This window comes from Balaenoptera ricei, chromosome 16, assembly GCF_028023285.1.
Source record: "Balaenoptera ricei isolate mBalRic1 chromosome 16, mBalRic1.hap2, whole genome shotgun sequence".
NCBI lineage: Eukaryota > Metazoa > Chordata > Mammalia > Artiodactyla > Balaenopteridae > Balaenoptera > Balaenoptera ricei.
The window spans coordinates 49,120,069-49,144,405 of NC_082654.1; the positions used below are offsets into that span (position 1 = coordinate 49,120,069).

Here is a 24,337-nt window from a genome sequence, read left to right on the forward strand (position 1 = left end):
GGCAGAAGATGGGCTGTTCTGCGTGGCTGAGCCCAGGCGACAGTGGTTGAGGGGGGCTACAGAGGCCGATGAATCTGGAATTAGTCTGAGCAGGGTGAAGGGACAGAAGGCACATCTTTGGATGCGGCTCTGCTGATCAATTTCTCGGTTCACAGTAATCACCTTAGCGCCAGCCCTCTCTCTTCCTTGGATCTCTGCCCACCCAAATTCTCTCTGCTGTGCTCTGTGAAGGCCTGGGGGTCAGTATCAGGTTGTCCAGCACTCCTGGGGGTGTACGATTCACCACTGTGGTCCTGGGCAGTCCTCTCGAGAAGCAGAGCCCAAGGGGCAGCCAGGATTTCTGCAGGGGAGAGATCTGTTACATGTGGCTCCCCAGCCTTCCTGGCCCCTGCAGAGGCTGGCAGAGAGCACGGACTTGAGTCTGGTTCTGCCTTTTACTAACTGTGTAACTCTGGGCAAGTCCCTTACCATCTGTGAGCCTTGCTTCTCCTCTGCTGAACAGGAATCACAAGCGTACTTATCTCTTCGGGTTGTTTGTCAGTTAAATGAGAAAATACATATAAAGTGGTTAGCACAATAGCTAGCCCATGGTAAAGACTCTATGCCTTGTAGTTGTTGTTACAATTTATACCATTCTTGTTTTCAGACCAAAAAAGGGAAGTCCTATTTGGCTCTCCGGGCCCTCTGTGTAGTGCTGCTGAACGGGCAGTGCCTGGAGGTGAGATGTGACATCACGTCGACAGTGGGAGCCGTCTTCAGCGCTGTTGCGTCCTTTGCCAACCTTGGGGAGCTCACCTACTTTGGCTTGGCTTACATGAAAGGTAAGTGGCTCCCAGGTAGCCCGCAGCTGGGCTGGGGCCTCAGGTAACCCCAGTGTCTAGGTACCTGAGTGCTATTCCTTCTAACAAAACTGCTTGAGACTGGGACATTGCCCCTTGCACACCTAGACCTTAGTCAGTATGTCAAGTACTCATGTGCAGACTGTCAAGTAAGTGCAGAGGATGGTAAGGAAACAATGCTTGTAAGATGTTGTAGCTTCTGTGATTTGCTGGGTCTGGTTGACCAATCTCAGTGCCTTGAGGTTAGACAAGCAAATGTGAGAAACATTTTCGTCTAGGTGGGAATGCAAAATGGTGCAGCCACTATGGAAAACAATATGGCAGTTCCTCAAAACATTACAAATTTACCCTATGATCCAGCAGTTCCACATTGACATATACACCCAAAATAATTGAAAGCAGCATCTCCCAGAGATATTGGTATCCCCATGTTCATAGCAGCATCATTCTCAGTAGCTAAAATACAGAAGCAACGCCAAGTATCCACTGACGGATGAATAGACGAGCAAAATGTGGTATATACGTACAATGGAATATTATCCAACCTTAAAGAGGAAGGGAATTCTGACACATAGATGGCTAGATGACACACAGAGGCTACAACATAGATGAGCCTCGAGGACATTATGCCGAGTGAAATAAACCAGTTACAAAAAGGCAGATATTGTATGATTCCACTTACGTAAGGTACCTAGAGCAGTCAACTTCGTAGGGACACAAAGTAGAACGGTGGTTGCCAGGGTCTGGGTGGAGGAGGAAATGGGAGTTATTGCTTCATGGGTACAGACAGAGCTGCAGTTTTACAAGATGAAAAAGTTCTGGAGATGGATGTGGTGATGGGGTTGCACAACAGTGTGAATGTACGTAACTCTCCTGAACTGTATACTTAACTGTGGTCAAGATGGTCAATTTTATGTTGTGTGTATTTTACCACAATAAAAATAAAAAGGAGTCCATCTAATCATCCAAGACTAATGGGAAATCAGCACACCCACCCCAGGAGCCTAAGTTAAGAACCCCTTCTGAAGATCCAGAAGGAAAGGGTTTTTACACCTTCCCATCTCTGCCCTTTTGTTAAAGGGAGTCTTTTATTTCCATCTACCGCAAAGATCCCTTCGTTGTAGTGGAAGCTCTTTAACCACTGTGTGGAGTGATGGGAAGGAGGCTGAGCTGGGATCACATAGGCCTTCAGGTTAAACCCTGCTCCACCAGCCCACCTTGCTAGGTGTCATGATCTCCGTGTTCCTCTGTTCTCCCATCCCCAGTGGGAGAGGCTTATCAGCTTGTGGTAGGATCACTCAGTGTGCCATGGTGGGTAGAGGGCGGTCCTTACCTCTCATAGTTCTCAGCAGACCTCTGAAAAATCCCTCTCCCAAGTGAAAAGAACAACAATATATGCTTCAATGTTGTCAGTTGATGTTTGCTCAACCTTTCCTAAAGTGTGAATAGAAGAACCTGCAGGAAACATTTTTATTGATCTGTAACATGCAGCCTTAATAAAACCAGTGTGCTTGCTCTGGGAGGAAAACCTTAAGGCTTCTCCCCTACTTTCCCTCCCAGTCAGGTGCCCACCCCTGGACCCCTTCCACGTGGACATCCTAGACCTACTCAGCTGGGGCCTCCTGGGTAAATCACTCAAGAGTGACAGTCAGGGGTTTAGATATAAACCCATTTGGGAGGGTCTTCCAGCCAAACTGTAATGGGGACCTGCCCATCCCTTGGGAAGAAGTGACCCAAAGGGAAGGGTGAGTCGGTGTGGGGAGTCAGGTTCAGCAGCCAGGGCTGAGGACACAGTGGGCAGAGGTCTGGACACTGTGTGGTGAGGGCGGAGTGTGGAGAAGGGCGTGGGGCAGAGCAGGGCTGCGGCAGACCTGCAGGGGTTCAGGGGGAGTGTCCAAGGGCACCCAGGCAGGGTGGTGAGGGTCAAGCTTTGCCTTGAGGAGAGCAGGGGGTAGAGGTGGGGCCTCCAGTGGCTGGAGCTGATTCAGCTTCCCTCCCAGAGGTGCTAGAAGACAAACTTAACTGAAGTTGAAGTCCTGAGCTTGGGTTGGTGGAGTTTTCAAGGTGGCAACATTCAGGTCAAAAGACAAAGGTGACTCCACTTATGCCCTATATTAGTCATCTCAGGCTGCTATAACAAAATGCTGTAGACTGAGTGGCTTAAACAACAGACATTTATTTCTCAGAGTGCTGGAGGCTGGGAAATCCAAGGTCAGGCTTCGAGCATGGTCATGTTCTTGGTGAGGGCCCTCCTCTTGGCTTGCAGATGGCCACCTCCTCACTGTGTCCTCACATAGCAGAGAGAGCCAGCTCTGGTCTCTTCCTCTTCTTATTACACTAATCCTATCATGGGGGTCCCACCCTCATGACCTCATCTAAACCTAATTACTTCCCAAAGGCCCCACCTACAAATAGCATCACACCTGCAGGGGGTAGGGCTTCAATACATGAATTTGGGGGATACAAACATTCAGTCCATAACACTCTGGCTGGGGAGATGTGGGCATGGTCCAGCTGATGCACCTGGCCCATGGCAGAAATGGAATAAATACTCAGCTCTTTGTTTTTTAATTTTATTTCCATAAGATGGTAGCTGGGAGGCAGATGTTAAATGATATCTTCTCTAAGATAAATAATCATATTTTCTCCTCTGGGTGCTGAGTTTCTCTTCCTTGACGCTCTCCTCTTTGTCCCCTGTTCTTGGCCCCTCATGGACCCAACAAAGGTCTTGTGGTACTAGCTATCCAGATGACTTGCTTCCTGTTCTCTCCTGTACTCAATTGGCTCTTGTCTGACCCTCCGGGCAGAGCTCAGGGCTGTGAGTCTGAGGGGTGGTGCCTGACCGACTGCTTTTCCCTCTAAATACTCTCTACTTCCATTTCAGGCAAAGAGTTCTTTTTCCTGGACGTTGAAACCAGGTTGTGCAAAATAGCCCCCGAAGGCTGGAGTGAGCAGCCCCAGAAGAAGAGCTCCCCGGATACCTTCACACTCTTTCTGAGAATAAAGTTCTTTGTCAGTCACTGTGGGCTGCTCCAGTGAGTGCTGCAAACTTCTTTGTTTGTTCCTTAAGGTGTTTATGTACATCCAAGCTGACATTAGAGATAATGGGTAGGCAAGTGCTTGACACACTAATGTGCGTATAAATAACAGTTACTGTGGCTGATCTTCTGTTGATTGGATTCCAATATGACAGAAAAGGGGGAAAAGTCAGTGTTTGGGGACAGGCCCTGGTCAAAATGAGAACTTACCCTTTTGTTTCAAACATATGCCAGTCAAGGTCAAGTTCTCTCTCCCCTGACCCCAACATGCCCCGCCTCCCAGCAGCCCAGTGATGAGGGTTCGAGGAAAGGGTCACTGGTTTGGGGTTGGATCACTGTCTCTATTCCTTTGCTTACTAGAAACACCATCTAACTGAACATCAGTTTTCTCACTTGAACCACAGGAACAAACACCTCCATGGTTGTGGGAAATGACTGACACAGAGTAGACCTCAATGAGTAACAGGAAGCACGGTGTGGATAAAGGAGACCATCCTTGTCTTACTGGCATTGCCCTCTGGGTTCTATTGACTTGTATCTCATCTTCTCTCCTTTTTCTGCTTCCCAGGCTTTAGTGGTCTCCCTCGCCCTCAGCATTCCAGTGACCTTTATTCCTGCATCTCTTTCCCAGGCACAGTTGGACAAGGCACCAATTTTACCTGCAGCTTCGGAGAGACGTCCTGGAGGAGAAACTGTACTGCAATGACGAGATGCTGCTGCAGCTGGGGGTCCTCGCCCTGCAGGCTGAGTTTGGCAGTTACCCAGAGGAGGTAGGGGTGGAGACCGAGGTCCCTTGGGTGGGGTCACTGGAGAAGCAATTATGGGATGGGGGGAACAGTTAGAAATGTGAAGACTGAGCCTGTGTTTTCAGCACCTATCAACCGCTGAGATTGGGGTAAACTGCATCCCTCCATTCATTCATCCATCCATTCATCCAACAAACAACCATCAAGTGTTCTTTGCTAGACTCTGGGGGATACAAAGATCAACAGGTCAAGTTTATACATTGTAATGTAGTTCTAATCTGAGGTCTTGCCTAAAAACAGTAATTTACTAATTTATTGCGTTCTCATAATCACTGGCTTTCAAATGGTTTGTGCCATAACCCCTGATAAAAAAAATGACAGACATTACCACCCAACCGGTACACATGTGTCCATGTAACAGAACTGAGGCAAAAGTTTAGGAAATCAGATGCACCCTTTCTATATGTGATACACATTGGTATTTCCTATTTTATTCTAGTTAATTTATAAATGCAGGCTATGAACCACAAAATTGATTTCATAGCTCACTAATGGATTGCAGGTTGCAGTTTGAAAAATACGTTTCAGACTACACCAATATCATCTTGCTTTCCTCCTAGCACATCTTCAGAAGGTGCCACCATGTCTGGAGCCTTCTAAGTCCTTCTTCGTCCCCTCGCATTTTTCACCACCCAGCATAGTGTATCCATTTCCTCATCAGTCTTACTGTAGGTCTCTCCATTAGAATGGAATCCACCAGAGGGTAAAGGTTTTGTGTGTTTTGTTCTGCCATTTCCTCAGCACCAAAGCAGTGTCTCAAACACAGGCAGTTTGCTCAAGAGCATTGATCTAAGGAGTGGATGGACGAATGGAGTACAGGCTCCTGGCTGGATAACACTGTGGATAAAAGTCATCCATCAGGGGAGTCAGCAGCTTGCTTGTCAGGGAAATGTAGCTCAGTTCCCAACACCCTGTCCTTCTGACCCTCCCTTCCCTGCTCCCACTTCAGTCCACAAGGACTGAGACTTCACTTTCTCCTCCTGGCACCACCCACGCCCCTGTCCTGGGCAGGCAGTCTCCCAGGGCTGGCCTGGCCCCCGGAACCCCTCCCTGCCCCTTTGACAAGCCTCCAGGCCTGTCACTGCTTACATTGGAGCTCCTTGCTGTCTCCTCAGTCCCCAGAGCTGGGGTGCTAGCCATGCCTAGGCCAGCTCCCTCCTGCCCTTGTACTGCTACTTGTGGGGAGGGGGTCTTGGGAGGAGAAGGGCCCAGGCACATGGATGGTGCTATCAGCCAGGGGTGCCCCGGTGAATCAGTCACCATCCTAGCTGCAGCCTCTTGTCCAGCCCTGTGTGCAGCTCATGTGGACGGGTGGGGTGCAGGTTGGGGCGGTAGGGAGGGCAGCCTCCAGGGGCAGAGTGTTGGGCTGCCCTTACTAGGCTCTATGGAGCAAAGGAGTGGGCCTGAGTTTTGGGGTCAGACGGAAACCAGGTCCAAACCCTGACTCTTTTGTTAAGTAGCTAAGTGGCCTTGGGCACGTTGTCTCTCTGAGTCTCGGCTTTTTCACCTGCAAAATGGAAATAGTAGTAGGTCAAAGCTGCTGTAAGGGTGGAAGGTGGTGACGTACGTATGAGGCCCGGCATGTAGCAACTGCTGTTTGCAAGCTTCCCTTCCCCTACCCCAGAATCAGGAGTGCTCTGCTATAAAACAAAACAAAGACTAACTTTCAGTCTATGGATTCAGACACGATGTTTAACCCAAGACCCTAACTCTAGGGCTGATAGTTGGTGGAAACTGTGGGCCAGGTCCACTGAAGGCAGTTGGGAACACGCAGGCCCAGACCTTTCTTATGGGATCACTTGCCCCGAGGCTCCAGGGGTCCAGACTTGACTCTAGGCGCCCAATTCTGGCGACCCCCTGCGCCTTTGGCCTGCCCAGTTTCTGACTGGCCACACCTAGCTCCTGCCTTAGCCCAATCTCATCCTTCACCTCTAGCTTCTCCCCCAGATCCTGCCTAACCTCAACCTCTCCAGCTGCTCTGGGGACCAGTGTGGTTCCAAGATGTTCTCTGCTGCCCCTGTGTGGCCTCCAAAGGCAGACTTTTTCCCTTTCTCTGTGTGTGTGTGTGTGTGTGTGTGTGTGTGTGTGTGTGTGTATATAAAGGCAACAGATTACACACACCCATTCATTTGTGCAGCCACTCGCTCAGCCCTAATTTATGGAGGGCCTCCTCCATGCTTGCATCATCTAAGCCTGTGTCAACCCTGCAAAGCTGGTGTTATTTCTATTTGCATTATAGAAGAATTGCACCTCTGTGAGGTTAGGTAAGCTAGTGAGAGCACAGCCAGGACTCACTTTTAGGGCCTTGCTTCGCTATGTGCCAGGCACTGCGGTGGGCACATCAAAGGGCATTAGGGGGTCTCAGAGGGGAGAGCCCCTCCCTGTGTCTGGGTCACTGAGTGGGCAGGAGGAGGAGGCTGGCCCGTCCAGCTCTGCAGGGATTTCACGGCAGCCTTAGCTACCAGGCTGCGAGGTTGGGTGGCACTGCCAGTCAGATCCAGGAGAAACTTCGTGTGCCCTCCTAAGGGGTGGATATTTTGTTTGATAAATGGTTCTGGTGCTGGAAAAAGAAACCATGATTTAGAAACCACTGTAGTGAAAGATTGGGAGCCACTGATGAATTCTAAGCAGGAAGTAACATGATTACATTTGCATTTTAAAAAGGGAGGCAAAGACAATTTGGTACAAAAATAAATCTCCTTAATCACATCATTACAGTAGAACAACTTTCCTCTGGGTGCATTCTCTTCCAGCCTTTGACCACACGCAGGGATTTTATGCAGTTGTAAACGTTGCCACATTCGATTTGCATTCTGCTTTCTCACTCCTTAGTATGTCTTCCCCTGGCCTTCCTAATGAGCTTTTGGGATAGCCACGTGGTATGCCTCAGCAGGGCTGGACCTTTGTTTACTTATTTGTTCTCTCACCGGTGGGCATCACCTAGAGGTACCATGTGAGTGGTAATAACTACTATTATTATTGTTCCAGTTGCTTCTGATCTTTCTTTTTAACCTAAGTGACATAGAAATAAATGTTTGTGCTGGAGTTTTTTTAGTTTCATGCTGACTTCTCTAGGACATAGTCCTAGCAATGAGATGCTGGGTCAAAGATCCTACATACTTAAAAAAAAGCTTAGTAGACTTGTTTTAGAGCAGTTTGAGTTTCAAAGCAAAATTGAGTGGCAAGCGCAGAGATTTCCTATATACCCTTTTGCCTCCGCATACATATCTTCCCCCACAATCAACGTCCTCCACCAGGGTGGTACATTTGTTGCAATTGATGAACCTACATGGACATATTGTTATCCCCCAGAGTTCATAGTTAATATTAGGGTTTGCTCTTGGTGTTTTACCTTCTATGAGTTTGGACAAATTTATAATGACATATATCCACTATCATAGTATCATACAGAGTAGTTTCACTGCTTTAAAAGTCCTCTGTGCTCCACCTATTCGTCTCTCTTTCTCCACCCAACCCCTGGCAACCACCAATCTTTTTATTGTCTCCATAGTGTTGCCTTTTCCAGAATGTCACAAGGTCAGAATCATCCAGCCTTTTCAAAATGGCTTATTTCACTTAATGATATGTATTTATGTTTCCTCCATGTCTTTTCAACTTGATAGCTCATTTCCTTTTAGTGCTGAATAATATTCCATTGTCTGGATGTACCAGAGGTTATTTATTCATTCACCTACTGACGGACCTCTTTTGCTCCCAAGTTTTGGCAACTATGAATAAAGCTGCTGTAAACATCCACGTGCAGGTTTCTGTGTGGACATACATTTCCAACTCCTTTGGGTAAATACCAAGGAGCATGATTGCTGGATCATATGGTAAAAGTATGTTTAGTTTCATAAGAAATTGAAGAACTGTCTTCTAAAAGTGGCTGAACCATCGTGCATTCCCACCAGTAATGAATGCGAGTTCCTGTTACTCCACATCTTTGTCAGCATTTGGTGTTGTCAGTGTTCTGGATTTTGGCCATTCTGATAGCATTCTGAATGCTTTTTTATGCACTGGATTGCTGAGCAATTTCTTTCCCTTTGTGTCTCTGAGCTGAGCTCAGAAGTGGCATGGGCCAGCCCTCGGCTGGAGGATTCTCAGTCCACAGCTACATGGGGACTCCTGTGCCACACCAGGAGCATGGGGATGTAGTGAATGCTGTGCTGTTCCCTTCAGACCCCCTCATCAGACCGACTTGCCCAATCCCAGCCCCAAGAAGGCCAGATGCTCCCGGCTCCCAGCTGCCTCCCTCATGGGCAGTTGTCCTCAGCTGTGGGGACCTGTCTTGCCCAAGATTAGACTGGGAGGGGCTTCCTGAGACTAGGATGGGCTGATTCAGGAATACCAGGGAAGGGTCAGCTTCTCCATCTGCCAAGCTCAACTTTCCTCATTCCTTACAGTGAACCCTGAGACCATGCCTCCAAAACATCTGCCTACCTCTCTCTGCCCTGGAGTCTGTACCAGGGAACCTAGCATCAGACAGCAAGTGATGCTGAGTCATGACGATCTTCCTGCAGCTCCTGGTGGGCTGCAGCCTCAGGTTCCCAGAAGAGTAGACTTGATGTAGGCTCTGGCCTGGGGCAGGGTGTGGGTGTCAGATCTTCTCTTGTTCAGGGGACAACTTCTTGATCACCTTGTTGTGGAGAGACGGTGCCACAGCCCAGACCTCCCTTGTGAGAGGGGACAGTGTACTGGTAGCACATGCAGACAGAAGTGCTAAATGAATACATAGAAACAAAGCTTTAGGGCCATGGTTTCACTGTGCCTTTTGGGAAGTGGAGTGACATTGTGGAATGTGTGAGGCCTTTGGGGGATGAAATCTTCTTTCTGTCACTTACAAGTGGTGTGACCTTGGCCCTGTTGAATGACTTCCTTTCTTGTTCATTTTGTGCATCTTGGCAATGACAATAATAATACTGTCCTCATAGGATTACCGTGAGGATAGAAAGAGCTAATGTGTTCTGGGCACCACGTGGCATACAGAAGGGGCGCAAAAACAGGTGGCTTCTTTCCTCTCTCCCTTCTGTCCTGTCATATGGTTTGGCCCAGCCTCTAATATGGTAGGAAATGATATCTCAGTGGGCACTTTAAAGGAGCAGACAGGCTTCTGTTCTGCTCAGAGTCCCATAGAAGGCATCTTGGTGGCACCTCTTTTCTTCTGCATCTTTCCAGCAGGTAGAGAGTAAAGCCTATTTTCGAGTTGAAGATTACATCCCCGCAAGTCTGATTGAGAGGATGACGGCTCTCCGGGTCCAAGTCGAAGTCTCAGAGCTGCACCGTCTAAGTCCTGTGCTCTGGGGAGAGGATGCGGAGCTGGAGTTCTTGAGGGTGAGGCCTTTGGACTCTTGAGAGGGTGTATCAGTGTTCAAGGGCACATAGTCGGCAATCCCCTCCAGAGATTTCTCTGGGGCTGGATGTGCTCAGACCCACAAGGAAGTATGACCAAGGGACTTGAGCCTTTGGGAGGAAGGAAGCTCCATCGCCCTGTGGGGCAAGGAGAGACTTTTGGAAGCAGATGGCATTGGAAATGATCCCCCCAAATAGGTAAGATTTATTGGGCTGGGGTGGGTATGGCAGGGCCTTTCTTCAATCTTGGAGCTCACAGTCACTATTCAGTGAGTGGGGGGAGACCACATTTCTCATAGAGATATTTCTGACAACTGAAGTAAAAAACTTGCGTGTGAGCCAAAAGCAAAGCCATTGGAAGACTTCAAGTTTGCAGCCTTCCGGGCACTGTTCTCAGCACAGCACAGGTGGTGTGGTCCATACATATGGGTGCAGCTCTGGTCTACTCTTTCTTTGGCCTTTTAGCAAAAGCAGTGATATTTCAGTCCCTTATGTTTGTGGACACACAGAGCCTCCGACGAATAGCTTTTGCTCACTCCACGACTTACACCTGCAGTGGACCAAGCACAGTAGCAAATAGAGACAGAAAGGACATGCTTCCTGCCCCCAGGGAGTCCCAAGTCTTGTCGGGAGGACAGATGGGTACCCAGAGGCATGCAACACTGTGATAACTGCCCAATGAGAACAATAACAGTACCAGTTACTTTACTTCAGGGTGGGAGGAAATGGCCGCTGTGCCTGTGCAGGTAGAGCTTGGGGGCACGTGGGAGGAGGCCCCCCAGCTTCCCCAGGGTGATGTGCCTGGTGGGGCCTTTAGAGCTGGGGATCAGTTTCAAAAGGAAACTCCAGGATTTATACATTTCTTTGTACAAAAGTCTCCTGAAGCGGGTAGAAATATTCTGTGTTTTCTTGCCTTTGATAGAGACAGTCATTTGAAAGCAGAACTGCCAAGGTGAGGTCTGTCCATTTTTTTTTGGTCAGTCACTTGGAATTGTCTGCAACACCTAGCACAGTGTAAACTCTCAAGCATCTCATTTGAGAAGCCCGGGCAGAAAGGCGCTCACTGTCTTCCATTATCCAGACTTCATGTGCGTTCCTTGTTAAGGGGATGCAGCATTCCCTTGACGAGAGACAAGTGGGGACTTCAAAGCCATCAGCAAACATCTGATGGAAAGTGGCCACAGGACCATAGAGCCAGCGGAGAGACTAAGGACTCAGGTCTGCAGAGGCTCCTGCAGGCAGACGATGTCTGGCCCGCCTCTGCCCAGGCCCTGGCTTAGTGTGCTGGGCTCACTGTGTCCCTCCTTCCTCTGGTTGAAGGATGACAAGTGGTTGTAAAGGAAGCCACCATCTTGTAAGCAAAAATGCAGGAAATTCTTTAGGGCATATCTTTGCTTTTTAATCGAAGTATAGTTGATTTACAATATTGCGTTAGTTTCAGGTGTACAGCAAAGTGATTAAGTTATATACATATATTGATATATATTTTTTCTGATTCTTTTCCATTATAGGATATTGCAAGATATTGAATATAGTTCCCTGTGCTCTACAGTCAATCTTGCTGTTTTTCTATTTTATATATAGTAGTGTGTATCTGTTGATCCCATAGTCCTAATTTATCTACCCCCCCCCCCACCGCCCACTGCTTTCCCCTTTGGTAATCATAAGTTTGTTTCTATGTCTGTGAGTTTGTTTCTGTTTTGTAAATAAGTTCATTTGTACTATTTTTTAGATTCCACATATAAGTGATACAGTATAATATTTGTCTTTCTCTGTCTGAGTTACTTCACTTAGTATGGTAATCTCTAAACTTTTTTTTAGTCTTTGATGGAAAACACTAAATAGATTTGATTTGTATGCGATCTTACCAGTTTCAAGGAACACCTACCGTGGTTCCCCACAGTTGTTGGTTGGGCTTGCTGATGCTAGGCCTGCCCACGGTACAGACACATGGACTAGAGAGTTCTTGGTAACCCCCAGACCACATTGTGACCCTTCTTGTTACGGCTAGTGTTTGTTAAACAAGCCCTCTCCTCCATGATTATAAAAGTAGACGTTAGCTCATGATCCTGCCCCCTGGAGACAGTACGATTACATTTGAGTATATTCATCCTTCTCTGTGCATTCACATGTGTACATGCATATATATTTAAAATTGGGTTTATATTATATAGTCAGTTTTGTGTTTTTTTATAATCCCATCTCACTAAAATTTTGAAACTTTATTTTGAGTCAACACATGGGGTACCCTAAATTTTTTCTCAGTACTCTGTTGTTTGGCACATAAATTGTTTTAAATATGGGACTATTTTAAACAATACTGAGGTTAGTATTTTTACTACATAAGTCTTTAGCTGCATTTCTGATTAATTTCTTGGGAATAGACTCTCATGAGTGGAATTACAGGGTCGAAGGTTAAGAACATTTGAAACATTGTTGGTATATATTTCTGACACTCTACACTGCAGTCATTTTGTTCACTTCTTGTCCTCTCTACTAGGTTGTAAATGTCCAGAGGGTCTTGAATCCCCAGAGCCCAGCACATAGCCCAGTTACTCCATAAACAGTCACTGTATTGTTTAATTATAGCTCCTCGTGGCTCCCTTTTCCATTATCAGATGGCGCCTATTGGCCTCCGGTTCACTGATGACTAATTCTGCTATTTCATCATCTCACACTAGAAGGAGACTTGGCAGAAGTCCAGTTTGGGTACTGCTAAATAACATACTCTGTCTGCAAGATTCACAGTTATATTAGCATATTAGTCCCAGAACAACCTGTTCAAGGTTAACTCAGTGTTTTCCAAACTTCTTCAACCATGGAACCATCTTTCCACATAACTAGGGGTTGCCATATGCTGTTAAAATATTTTCTTTTCTTTTCTTTTTGCTGTTGAAATCATACTGGTTGTACCCTGTGTTTTTTCCCACTTAGTGTTATAACAGATGCATTTCCCAGATAATTACAAATGCTTTGTAAATATCCTTTGTAAAGCTTGCCTGATAATCCCTTTTAAGGTGGTACTGCCTTTAGGAAACTAGTCCTGCCAACCCAACTCTGCAACTGTGCACCAAACATTGCTCTGATCAAGGGTTTGTCTTGATCATTTAGTATATTTTCTTAGGACAGATTCCCAGAAGTGGAATGATAGGGTCAAAGGATATAAATTGTTGTAAATCTCTTGAAGAATATCTGGAAATAATCCATTTGTTCCAACAATTTTTAGTACAGCCAGGGTGCTGTGTGGGCTGGGAGCCAGGAGAGCCTGGGTCCAGTCTCAGCTTTGCTGCTCACTGTAGGGATCAGGGGAAAACGGTGAGATGGCCCTAAGCACAAGGAGATGAGGTGCCCCTCAGAGAGGAAAGTCAGCAGTAGCAGCACAGAGTGGAGGAGGAGTGGTGCCACAGAAGATTCCCTAGTAAAGCATGGAGACATAGGTAATATTATTTATTTTACAGATGGAAGATGCCCTTGACGACATTACATAAATTTACCTATGTTTGCAGACTTTATGGAAACTCTGTATTTTAGTTGTTAAGAGTGAAGACTCAGAAGAAAACAGACTCATCTTTTCATTCCTGGCTCCTAAGTGGGAACTTTGACAGACTACTTAGGCTTCCTGTGCCACCATTTTCTCATTTGAAAAGAGGTAGCTACACCTATCTCTTATGATTACTGTGAAGATTAAATGAAATAAATGCATGAAAAATGTTTAGAATTGTTGCTGAACTGAACTTAGTCCTCTCACCTGTGCATAGTAAGGCCAATCTACGGACACCCGGTTGTGGTGAATGAAAGTGCAGCATTTATTGCAGGTGCCAAACAAGGAGAATGGGCAACTCATGCTCAAAAGACCCGAACTCTCTGATGGCTTTCAGGGAAAGGTTTTTAAAGACAGGGTGAGGGAGAGGGCTGTGGGGTGTGTGATCAAATCATGGACATTCTTTTGATTGGTTGGCAGTGAGGTAATTGGGAGTCACCATCATCAACCTTCTGGTTCCAACCAGTCTGGGGGTCTACATGCTGGTGGTGGTCAGCATACAGTTAACTTCTTCCTCCTGGTGGGGCTTTCAGTATCTGCAAAACAGCTCAAAGGATATGGCTCAGAATATTATCTATAGCCTTTGAGGAGGAATTACACGTTCTTAACTTTGTTTAACGGCTCTTATTAAATTGTCTTGCTTGACTGTTTTCCTTCGTTTCTGCATTTTCTCACTTGTCTGATTAAATGTATTCTTTGGAACTCGGGGAAGGACTAGGAAGCTAAAGTTTTTCTACAAACAAGAGGCAGGCGGAAGACATGGGGAGGTTGTGTGTGTGTCTGTCCCAGGAAGGCCCCATAGGGTCCTGCTCCATTACAGAATGGCACTTTACCATTTTAAGAATTTTGTGGCTCCAAGTACTTCAGTATCATATCCCTCTCTATATAATTAAAAAATTAAAATAAATACTAAACAATTTAAAAAATGTAAGCAAGTCTAACAAAGGCATCTCTATTCTGATGATGACTACATTAATGGTTTAAATTTTTTTTGAACTATCACATCAAATTCTTTTCTTTTTTTTTTAACATCTTTATTGGAGTATAATTGCTTTACAATGGTGTGTTAGTTTCTGCTTTATAACAAAGTGAATCAGTTATACATACACATATATCCCCATATCTCGTCCCTCTTGCCTCTCCCTCCTTCCCACCCTCCCTATCCCACCCCTCTAGGTGGTCACAAAGCACTGAGCTGATCTCCCTGTGTTATGCGGCTGCTTCCCACTAGCTATCTATCTTACGTTTGGTAGTGTATATATGTCCATGCCACTCTCTCACTTTGTCCCAGCTTACCCTTCCCCCTCCCCGTATCCTCAAGTCCATTCTCTAGTAGGTCTGCGTCTTTATTCCCGTCTTGCCCCTAGGTTGTTCATGACCTTTTTTTTTTTTTTTTAGATTCCATATATATGTGTTAGCATACAGTATTTGTTTTTCTCTTTCTGACTTACTTCACTCTGTATGACAGACTCTAGGTCCATCCACCTCACTTCATTTCAATTCTCAATTTCATTTCTTTTTATGGCTGAGTAATATTCCATTGTATATATGTGTCACATCTTCTTTATCCATTCATCTGTCGATGGACACTTAGGTTGCTTCCATGTCCTGGCTATTGTAAATAGAGCTGCAATGAACATTGTGGTACATGACTCTTTTTGAATTATGGTTTTCTTAGGGTATATGCCCAGTAGTGGGATTGCTGGGTCATATGGTAGTTCTGTTTTTAGTTTTTTAAGGAACCTCCATACTGTTCTCCATAGTGGCTGTATCAATTTACATTCCCACCAACAGTGCAAGAGGGTTCCCTTTTCTCCACACCCTCTCCAGCATTTATTGTTTCTAGATTTTTTGATGATGGCCATTCTGACCGATGTGAGATGATATCTCATTGTAGTTTTGATTTGCATTTCTCTAATGATTAAAGGTGTTGAGCATTCTTTCATGAGTTTGTTGGCAATCTGTATACCTTCTTTGGAGAAATGTCTATTTAGGTCTTCTGCCCAGTTTTGGATTGGGTTGTTTGTTTTTTTGATATTGAGCTGCATGAGCTGCTTGCAAATTTTGGAGATTAATCCTTTGTTAGTTGCTTCATTTGTAAATATTTTCTCCCATTCTGAGGGTTGTCTTTTCATCTTGTTTATGGTTTCCTTTGCTGTATCACATCAAATTCTTTAAAAGAATTTACCTAATTGTTTTGGGATGGCCCTGCTTTGTCGTACTTTAAGTACATGCCTGGTCTGGCCATTGGATATTTCAGCACCAATGTCCAACAAATATTGTTTTGGATGATGATGATGACGATGATGATAGTGGCAATGAGAGGGTCTCTCCAAAGTTAAACAAAGCGGGGAGGTTCAGGGTCCAGAAATGCAATGAAGATCATGTGAAGAGCTGTAGGCTTTGAAGGCAGTGAAACCTATCTGCACAGATTACTTATCAGCAGAAGGAGAAAGGTCAGCAAAGAGCTTGAGAAAGGAGCTCTCAAAAGCCATAATTTGTCCTCATTTTTGTGACCCCACCTGGGGATGAGAGAGATTAGGCAGGACATAGAGCCCTCTGCTCAGGGGTAGAGATGAGATACCAGATCTCACCAGTGAAACCCTTCTGAGAGGGTTTCAAATGCCTGGAGAAAAATGTCCCTGCTGTGAGCTGAGGTACATCAACCATTTGGTAAAAACTGGAGTCTTCCAGGTGAAGATGAAGATGGTAGAGACCAGAATAGAGACATGATTACCATTCAGACATAAAAACATTTGTGTTAGGTTTATACTCCAGCCTCTTAAGATTTTGGTTGGCCTGATGCAGTTCCCAGCTCTGATTGACCCTCATGCCCCTGACAAAATTCCATCTCCTAAACTGGTAAACTGAAGACAGATCTTGTGCTGTGGGGACCCCACCAAAGCACTGCTACGTGGTGAGAAGTGCCAGTGATTGGTCATTTTCTCTGCAGGATGTTCATGGCTCATCTTGCTTTAACAGTGATGCTAACCATTTGGAAGTTTGCTTTCTGTGCCTGGGCCTCAGTTCTTCCATCTGTAAAATGAAGGGGTCGTACCGGATTGTATTGCAGTAGACTTTGGGAAAAAGGATTCTTTACATTGAGATGATTCAAGAGAGTCTGAATTCTACAACTTTGTTCAGAATATTTTTACTCTATTGTACCGTTTTCATAATAACTGTGTTCCAAGTGTCTTAAGGTACTTCATTAGGAAAGGATTCCTTGGGTTAATAAAATAGAAAAACACTATCATACTTAGAGGTACGGAGGAATTCTATAGTAAGGAGATCTGTTTAGTTCAGTGTTTCCTAAACTTATCTGACAATCCTACTCTTTTTTTTCAGAACATACGTGAAGGTGTTTTTTTCATGGAATGGTTTGAAATCCATTATTTTAGACCAATGTGCCTGTCTCTTCTTAATTGGCCTTTTTCTCATTCCAGGTGACTCAGCAGCTCCCGGAATATGGTGTGCTGGTTTACCAAGTTCTCCCAGAGAAGACAAGGCCAGGAGGAGAGATGGCCTTGGGGCTCTGTGCCAAGGGGGTCATAGTGTACGAAGTGAGAAACAACAGCAGAATTGCGACTTCACGGTTTCAGTGGAGAGAAATTGAAAAGATTTTGGCCTATGTGAGTGTCACTCAGTTGATTATGACCCATGCTTCATTTTTCTTTGATCTGTTATCCCTTTAAAGAGCGATAGGTAAGGTGATCTTCTCCTAAGAAGGTAAGCTCACAGCCTGTCAGCTAACCTGTACTCTGATGACTGTTACATATTTGGAAGAAGTCTACCAGGGGGTTTGAGGGTCCCCACGAGGCCATTTCTTCTCTGCCATCCGTCACCTAGTTCCCCCTCACCCCCATGGGCAGCCATTGGCCTAAAGGACTACACTTTCCCTCTGGGTGAAGTTCTTTTAATTTGGGGAATCTATTGATGTTGAGAGCAAGGTTGGAGGTGGGGGATGGAGGAGGAGAGTGTATAGTAGGTGCAATGGAGTCTGCATGCTTTTGAAACATTTTCCTTGTATTTTAATTTTCCCTTTGCACACATTGTACCGAGGCATCTGGCCTGTCTCCCATGGACTACAAGTGTGCAAACCTTTGTCAGCCATTTGAACAAAACAAAACAAAACAAAACAACAACCTTATTAAATGTACAATGTTTGAAATAACATTTGAACACCATTTTCTTGAATTCAGTTACAATAAATTTGACATCAAAAACATTATGTGTGTCACCATAGCAGAGAATGCTCCAGTAGCTAATCTACCTGCCTGTCCTGTGGGTCAGTATCCCATAACTTCAGCAATGATTTCATTATAAAACATGAAGTTCTTTGACTTGTGGCTCAGGAAACATTTTAGTTTTACTTTCTATTGAATTGTCTCTTGTGGTTTTAAAATTTTTCCTACTAACGAGATATTTTTTCATGATCTGATTCTTTGGTTTTTGTTTTCATTATCATTATCTAATGTTAAAGTTTCCTAAGCAGAACATAATTGATTTTATTCATTTTCTCAGTGTTTCTTGTGTTTCTCCCATCTTGGCTGTTAAAGTTGACGTATTGTTAAAGTGTGATTCTTGATAGAACTTCATAATAAAGTATTGTTTTTCCTTAGAAAAAAAGCTGACATCTAAAAATAAATAATAATTGAGCATAATTTTATTAAAGTGGCCTTTATAATATCAGGAAACTGACTTTTTCCCAAATATTTTTGACCTTATCTAAAAGTAATTGATATTTATTTCTGTGAACTTTTCAGAAATTTAATGACTCAAATAACTTTAATTCAACTGAAAGATTATTTGAAGAATTTTAATTATTGAATTTATTCAATGCTATTATATTACTTCCTATTTTCTCTATCTCATATTTAATTGTTCAAAATTCTCAGTGTAATTTCTTTTAAAACATTTGTAGAAATGCAGACAACCTACAAAGTAATTTTGAAAAATAGAATTTTTTGAAGACATAAAATTTAAGTCCCCTTAAGTATTTTATTTTTAAGTTGGTTTAATTTTTACAGATATTTATTTTCCCCATGACAATAGACAATTTCTTGATTAAAGCTGGAAAATCATCAGGTTCACAAAACAAACTTAGTAGCTTAAAAACACCCTTGTCACGAATTAGAATTTTCATGTTGATGACCAGTCTCTTCCTCAGCATAAATATCCTTTTTTTTATGGAAAAGTCATCATGGGAAGTAATGTCACCAGCTGCTTGCCACAAACCAGGCGTCTTACACAGAAAATGACTTGGACTCTTCACACTTCTGCAAGCACAAAATGGGAACTCCACGAACAATACGAGAATGAGCTCAGGAAGCTGGTTTCAAATTTGCTTAATTAATAGCGGAAGCCGGAATGCTCCAGACAATTGCAGACATTTGTTTTGTCAGTCTGGAGAGAAGTAACAAAGGAAATAGAGGAAAATGCCATTTTTCAATGAATATAATTTGTAGGTGCATTGGCAGCCCATCTATGACAGAGACATCAATTCAGAAGATTATTCAATCAAGAAAGCATTCATTGTGTAATGATGAACCTTCCCATGTTAGTAACTGTTCTTGGGTATTAGCAGTAGTTAAAATGTCTGGAGAGAAATGCCTGAAATCTGGGAGAATACAGGCTTTGTAGGGCTCTCTTCAAGAACAAGGAAGCAAAGTTCCAAACACAAACAAGATTTTAAAGTGAATGTTCATTTAGAATGAGAAAAGAAATCACCACAACCTGTGAATTAAAAAAAAAAACTTGAACAGCTACTGCAAAATCGCAAAAGCAAAAAAAGTAATATTCTTATTAATGAACTCCCTGATAAACACTATAATTCTTTTTTTTTCCTTTCAAATTTTTGGTGGCGTACCCTCTGATTACTTTTCCATAGGATGATACTTTTGTAATATTTTCTCTACAGAGAAGAGAAATCTAATTTAGTCTTCCTTCTAGCATGGCTGATTGAAAGTTGTTTTTATTGTTGATGAGATGCATAAAACATGCAGCTTTGCGGCAGAGACATATTTGCTCTTTGAAGTGCCTCTGTAGGTTTCTAAATGCTACCAACACAGGAAAATCGAATACATTCCATATTGTGTGATTCCTATCAAAAAAAAGAGAAAATTGTGTGCTGTATTTATAAGGCAGTATATACAATTATAAAGTATATCCCTGATAAGATAAAACTTCCACTTAATTAGGTGTTTTTGAGAATTAAATTACAGGTTTTCATTTCTGATAATTGAAAATATTTCCCTCAGACTGGCCTTTGGCTCTGTGTATTTTATTTATTTATTTATTTATATGCATCTTTATTGGAGTATAATTGCTTCACAATGCTGTGTTAGTTTCTGTCATACAACAAAGTGAATCAGCCATATGCATACGTATATCCCCATATCCCCTCCCTCTTGAGCCTCTCTCCCACCCTCCTTATCCCATCCCTCTAGGTCATCACAAAGCACCGAGCTGATCTCCCTGTGCTATGCAGCTGCTTCCCACTAGCTATCTATTTTACATTTGGTGGTTGTATATATATGTCGATGCTTCTCTCACTTCGCCCCAGCTTCCCCCTCCCTACCCCATGTCCTCAAGTCCATTCTCTATGTCTGCATCTTTATTCCTGCCCTGCCACTTCATCAGTTCCATTTTTTTTTTTTTTTTTTTAGATTCCATATATACACATTAGCATATGGTATTTGTTTTTCTCTTTCTGACTTACTTCGCTCTGTATGACAGACTCTAGGTCCATCCACCTCACTACAAATAACTCAGTTTCGTTTCTTCTTATGGCTGAGTAATATTCCATCGTATGTATATGCTACATCTTCTTTATCCATTCATCTGTCAATGGACACTTGGGTTGCTTCCATGTCCTGGCTATTGTAAATAGAGCTGCAATGAACATTGTGATACATGTCTCTTCTGAATTATGGTTTTCTCAGGGTATATGCCCAGTAGTGGGATTGCTGGGTCATATGGTAGTTCTATTTTTAGTTTTTTAAGGAACCTCCATACTGTTCTCCATAGTGGCTCTATCAATTTACATTCCCACCAACAGTGCAGGAGGGTTCCCTTTTCACCACACCCTCTCCAGCATTTGTTGTTTCTAGATTTTTTGATAATGGCCATTCTGACTGGTGTGAGGTGATACCTCACTGTAGTTTTGATTTGCATTTCTCTAATAATTAGTGATGTTGAGCATCTTTTCATGTGCCTCTTGGCCAACTGTATGTCTTTTTTGGTGAAATGTCTATTTAGGCCTTCCGCCCATTTTTTAATTGGGTTGTTTGGTTTTTTTTGATATTGTGGCTCTGTGTATTTTAAACCTTGTTCCCCTCCAGTGCTGACACCGCATACTTCTGGGGCTGGGTACTGTAGGGCACAGTCAATTTCACATGGCCACTGGCCCTATATCTTTATGCTGAGACTTTGGGTGAGTCGGTCCAATGCAAGGAGTATTCTGGGATGGTTGGCAATAAACTACTGCAGAAGAGACTGCAAACCGCATAAATAAATCCCGCTAAATCTACACTAAATGTAGCCCTATCTCAACTTCTCCTTAGTGAGATCTGCTTCCCCACCATGCAACGTTACCTATGGTGAGAAAAGTGAGACTGAGTTGCAGTGGAAAGAAGAGTCAGTGGTCTTAACAGATTGTGGCGAAAGCATCTTACTTTCCACATTTTACAAGAACACAAGAAAATATGCTAGGTCCCTCCCAGGAAATGGCCTTCCCAAGTAGAGGCCTGGGACTTCAACTTCCTTAGCTTCAGGGCACATCCGCCTATGTCTGGAAGAATCTTATTATTCTGCAAAGATGTATCAAACCAAACAAAGAGACCAGCCTGTGAACAAACAGCGGCAACAATAAAACTATTGGGGATGAAATATTTGAAATAGTAAAACCATGCTTAGAAACAAACATGATGTTACAGAAGCACCAAGTATTTTTGTTCTGCAACAGCAGGGATGTAAATACATTTTTCATGTTTGTGCTGAAAACCCTGGGATTCAAGTTATACATCATCTTATTCATAGAGCAGCTTGCCTGTGTGAAAGTTGGCCTACAGATATGAATTTCCCATTAAATGATGTTATCAAAATGGAAAAAAATCCAAACCGCTACAGTCAAGACTGTTTTCAGCTTCATGCCAAGAAATGAGATCGAAATTCCACTCTCTGGGATACCTTAGGGCACTGAGGTCCAAAAGGACAAGAGTTTGCCAAGAGTTTTTGAGCTCAAAGAAAGAAGTGGCGCATGTGTGTGAACAATTCTCTTTTTTCAGATTTGTTCAAGAACAGTTATTTAATTTTTTTTTTTGGTTGCGTTGAGTCTTTGCTGCTGCGCACGGGCTTTCTCTTTTTGGGGCCAACGGGAGCTACTCTTCGTTGTGGTGCGCGGGCTTCTCATTGCAGTGGCTTCTCTTGTTGCAGAGCACGGCCTCTAGGTGTGCAGGCTTCAGTAGTTGTGGCTCTCGGGCCCTAGAGAGCAGGCTCAGTAGTTGTGGCACACAGGCTTAGTGGCTCTGCGGCATGTGGGATCTTCCCGGACGAGGGATTGAACTCGTTTCCCCTGCATTGGCAGGTGGATGCTTAACCACTGTGCCACCGAAGTCCCAAGTTATTCAGTTTTAAAAAATGACTTATCTAAAATGTTTAATACCTGCGTGAACTTGATATAAAATTGTCAGGACTGTATGAAAGCATATCAATGCATACTGGAAAAGTAGATGGATTCTAAGCAAATATTCAACTTTGGAAAAGTGTGGATAAAATGATTAGCTAGTGGAATTTAGACATTATTATAATTTGAATACTAAGGAAGAATTAGTAAGGCTAGTAGGACAGCATCTATGAATGTTTGAGAAAACACATTATATAAAAAAAAATACTAGATATAGTATAGTTCAATTGGGTTCAGAATCCATTCACATTAGTATAGGTTCAACATTACATTTGTTAATATAAGAAAAGGGTATTTAGAGAATGCTCAAATTGTCTGAAATTAGGTTAATGATAAAAAGGAGTTAGAGGAAAAGCAATGAATAGTTATCTGTCTTTTGTTAATATCTGACTGTGTGAATGGAGTTTCTTAGGAATGGTGACTATCATGAATTAAAAGGAATCAGCATTAAAGAGGTTCAGGGAGCCCTTTCAAGCACAAACCCTGTATTTATAAAGTTATCTTTATAGGAGCAAGCTCAAGGTTCTTACTGAAATATGTAGAATAGAGATTTTATTTGGAAGTTATATATAAATTCATATCTAATATAATCTCTATTACTTTGTATTTTATTGTTCTTATTAGAATTTTATATTGCAAAAATTTATGGATTTTTTTCCTGGAAACTCCATATAGATAACCCTATATAGATAATCCTCTCCAGTTTATCACAGTGAGCTGTACAAATATTATCACTTTGTGCATGGACCTTGAAGGTATAAATGTAGGAAAGCGTTTCTTGGTGATGTGACCTCAGTTCCTGCTGCAGTCTCAGAAGTCTCCATCTGCTTCCTCATCTGTAGAATAAGGATAATGATGGGACCTCCCTCCTTCTGTAGCTTCGAGGATGAAATGAATTAATACACAGAAAGGAGTTAGCACAGGGCCTGGCACATAATAGCATGAAACATGCGCCTACAGATGTGCTTTTATCTTTTCTATAATGATGCAAGCTGAGATTTTGCCTTCAATTTCTGGGCATTTGGACAATGCAAACTATAGGTGTATTTAATGGCCTTTCACAATGCACTACTTGCTGAGGGCTAAGCCTGTACTGAACTCATTTCATGTTCTTTTCACCTAGCACACTCCTTGGCAGATAGCAATTGCCCAATAACAAACATTTGATTTACGAATGAAGGAAAAAATAAAAACAGGGGTTGTCTTTAATCTAAGAAAAAATATTGGGCCATAGTCAGACATCGGCCACACACTTCTGGATGCCTAGTACATTGGTATCCAACTGACGGCTCCAGCATTTGGCTATTTTCTGGATAGTTGTGCTTCAATGGATAGGTGAGAATGATCGATATATTAAAGTCTGTGTTTGCTTCCCTCAGCGAAAGAAGTTCATCATCACAAGCAGCATCACTGGGAAAAAGCACATGTTTGTCACTGATTCAGCCAAGACCTCTAAATATTTACTGGGCCTCTGCTGTGCCCAGCATGGATTTAATGCTCAGACGATCTCTCCCGGAGTTACAACTGGTGAGTAGACACTATCTTCTCAACCTCGAGATATTTGGCTTTGAGTTTGCTGTTGATCTCTCACCATTATTTCCTATTCATTTATAAGAGGGAGCAATATAACATAGTGGTTTCACCCTTCATACTCAGAGTGGTCTCTGCATGTGCATCACCTGAGAGCTTGCCAGGGATGCAGAACCTCAGGCCCCTGAATCAGAATCTGCATTCAAAAAAGAACCCAGGTGATCTGGATGCAGATGAAAGTTTGGGAACTCCAGGCTTGGAATGTGGAGCCTGGAGTTCAACAGACTCAAGAGGTGCCACTTACTAGCTGTGTGACTTTGGACCGCTCACTTGCCCTCTCTGAGCCTTGGTGTCCTCAGTTGAGCAACTGGCCGTCCGGCAGGTTTGTGCTGTGCTCCAACAGGATAGTGTGTGTGCTGTTTGTAGCTCATCTAGAATGAGTGTCTGGCGTTCATGGCTCCATGTGACTAGTAATGGCAGCTCCTGCTTGTGGGGAGTTTTGTTAGGTGCCAGTCAATTCACAGGGGAGCTGTGTCACTGGCTGCTGCAGT

The 24,337-nt window shown here is 43.5% G+C and overlaps 1 protein-coding gene across 1 annotated transcript in view; it reads left to right on the forward strand.

Annotated features, from left to right (window-relative positions):
- The window catches only part of LOC132350438 (FERM and PDZ domain-containing protein 2-like), a 61,484-nt gene that overhangs the window by 16,492 nt on the left and 20,655 nt on the right, over nucleotides 1–24,337 (forward strand). The window contains exons 9-14 of the mRNA XM_059899627.1: nucleotides 647–821; nucleotides 3,724–3,874; nucleotides 4,509–4,647; nucleotides 9,859–10,014; nucleotides 17,017–17,202; nucleotides 23,636–23,783. Of these exons, the coding sequence (XP_059755610.1) occupies nucleotides 647–821; nucleotides 3,724–3,874; nucleotides 4,509–4,647; nucleotides 9,859–10,014; nucleotides 17,017–17,202; nucleotides 23,636–23,783 (955 nt within the window). The remainder of the gene's footprint in view (nucleotides 1–646; nucleotides 822–3,723; nucleotides 3,875–4,508; nucleotides 4,648–9,858; nucleotides 10,015–17,016; nucleotides 17,203–23,635; nucleotides 23,784–24,337) is intronic.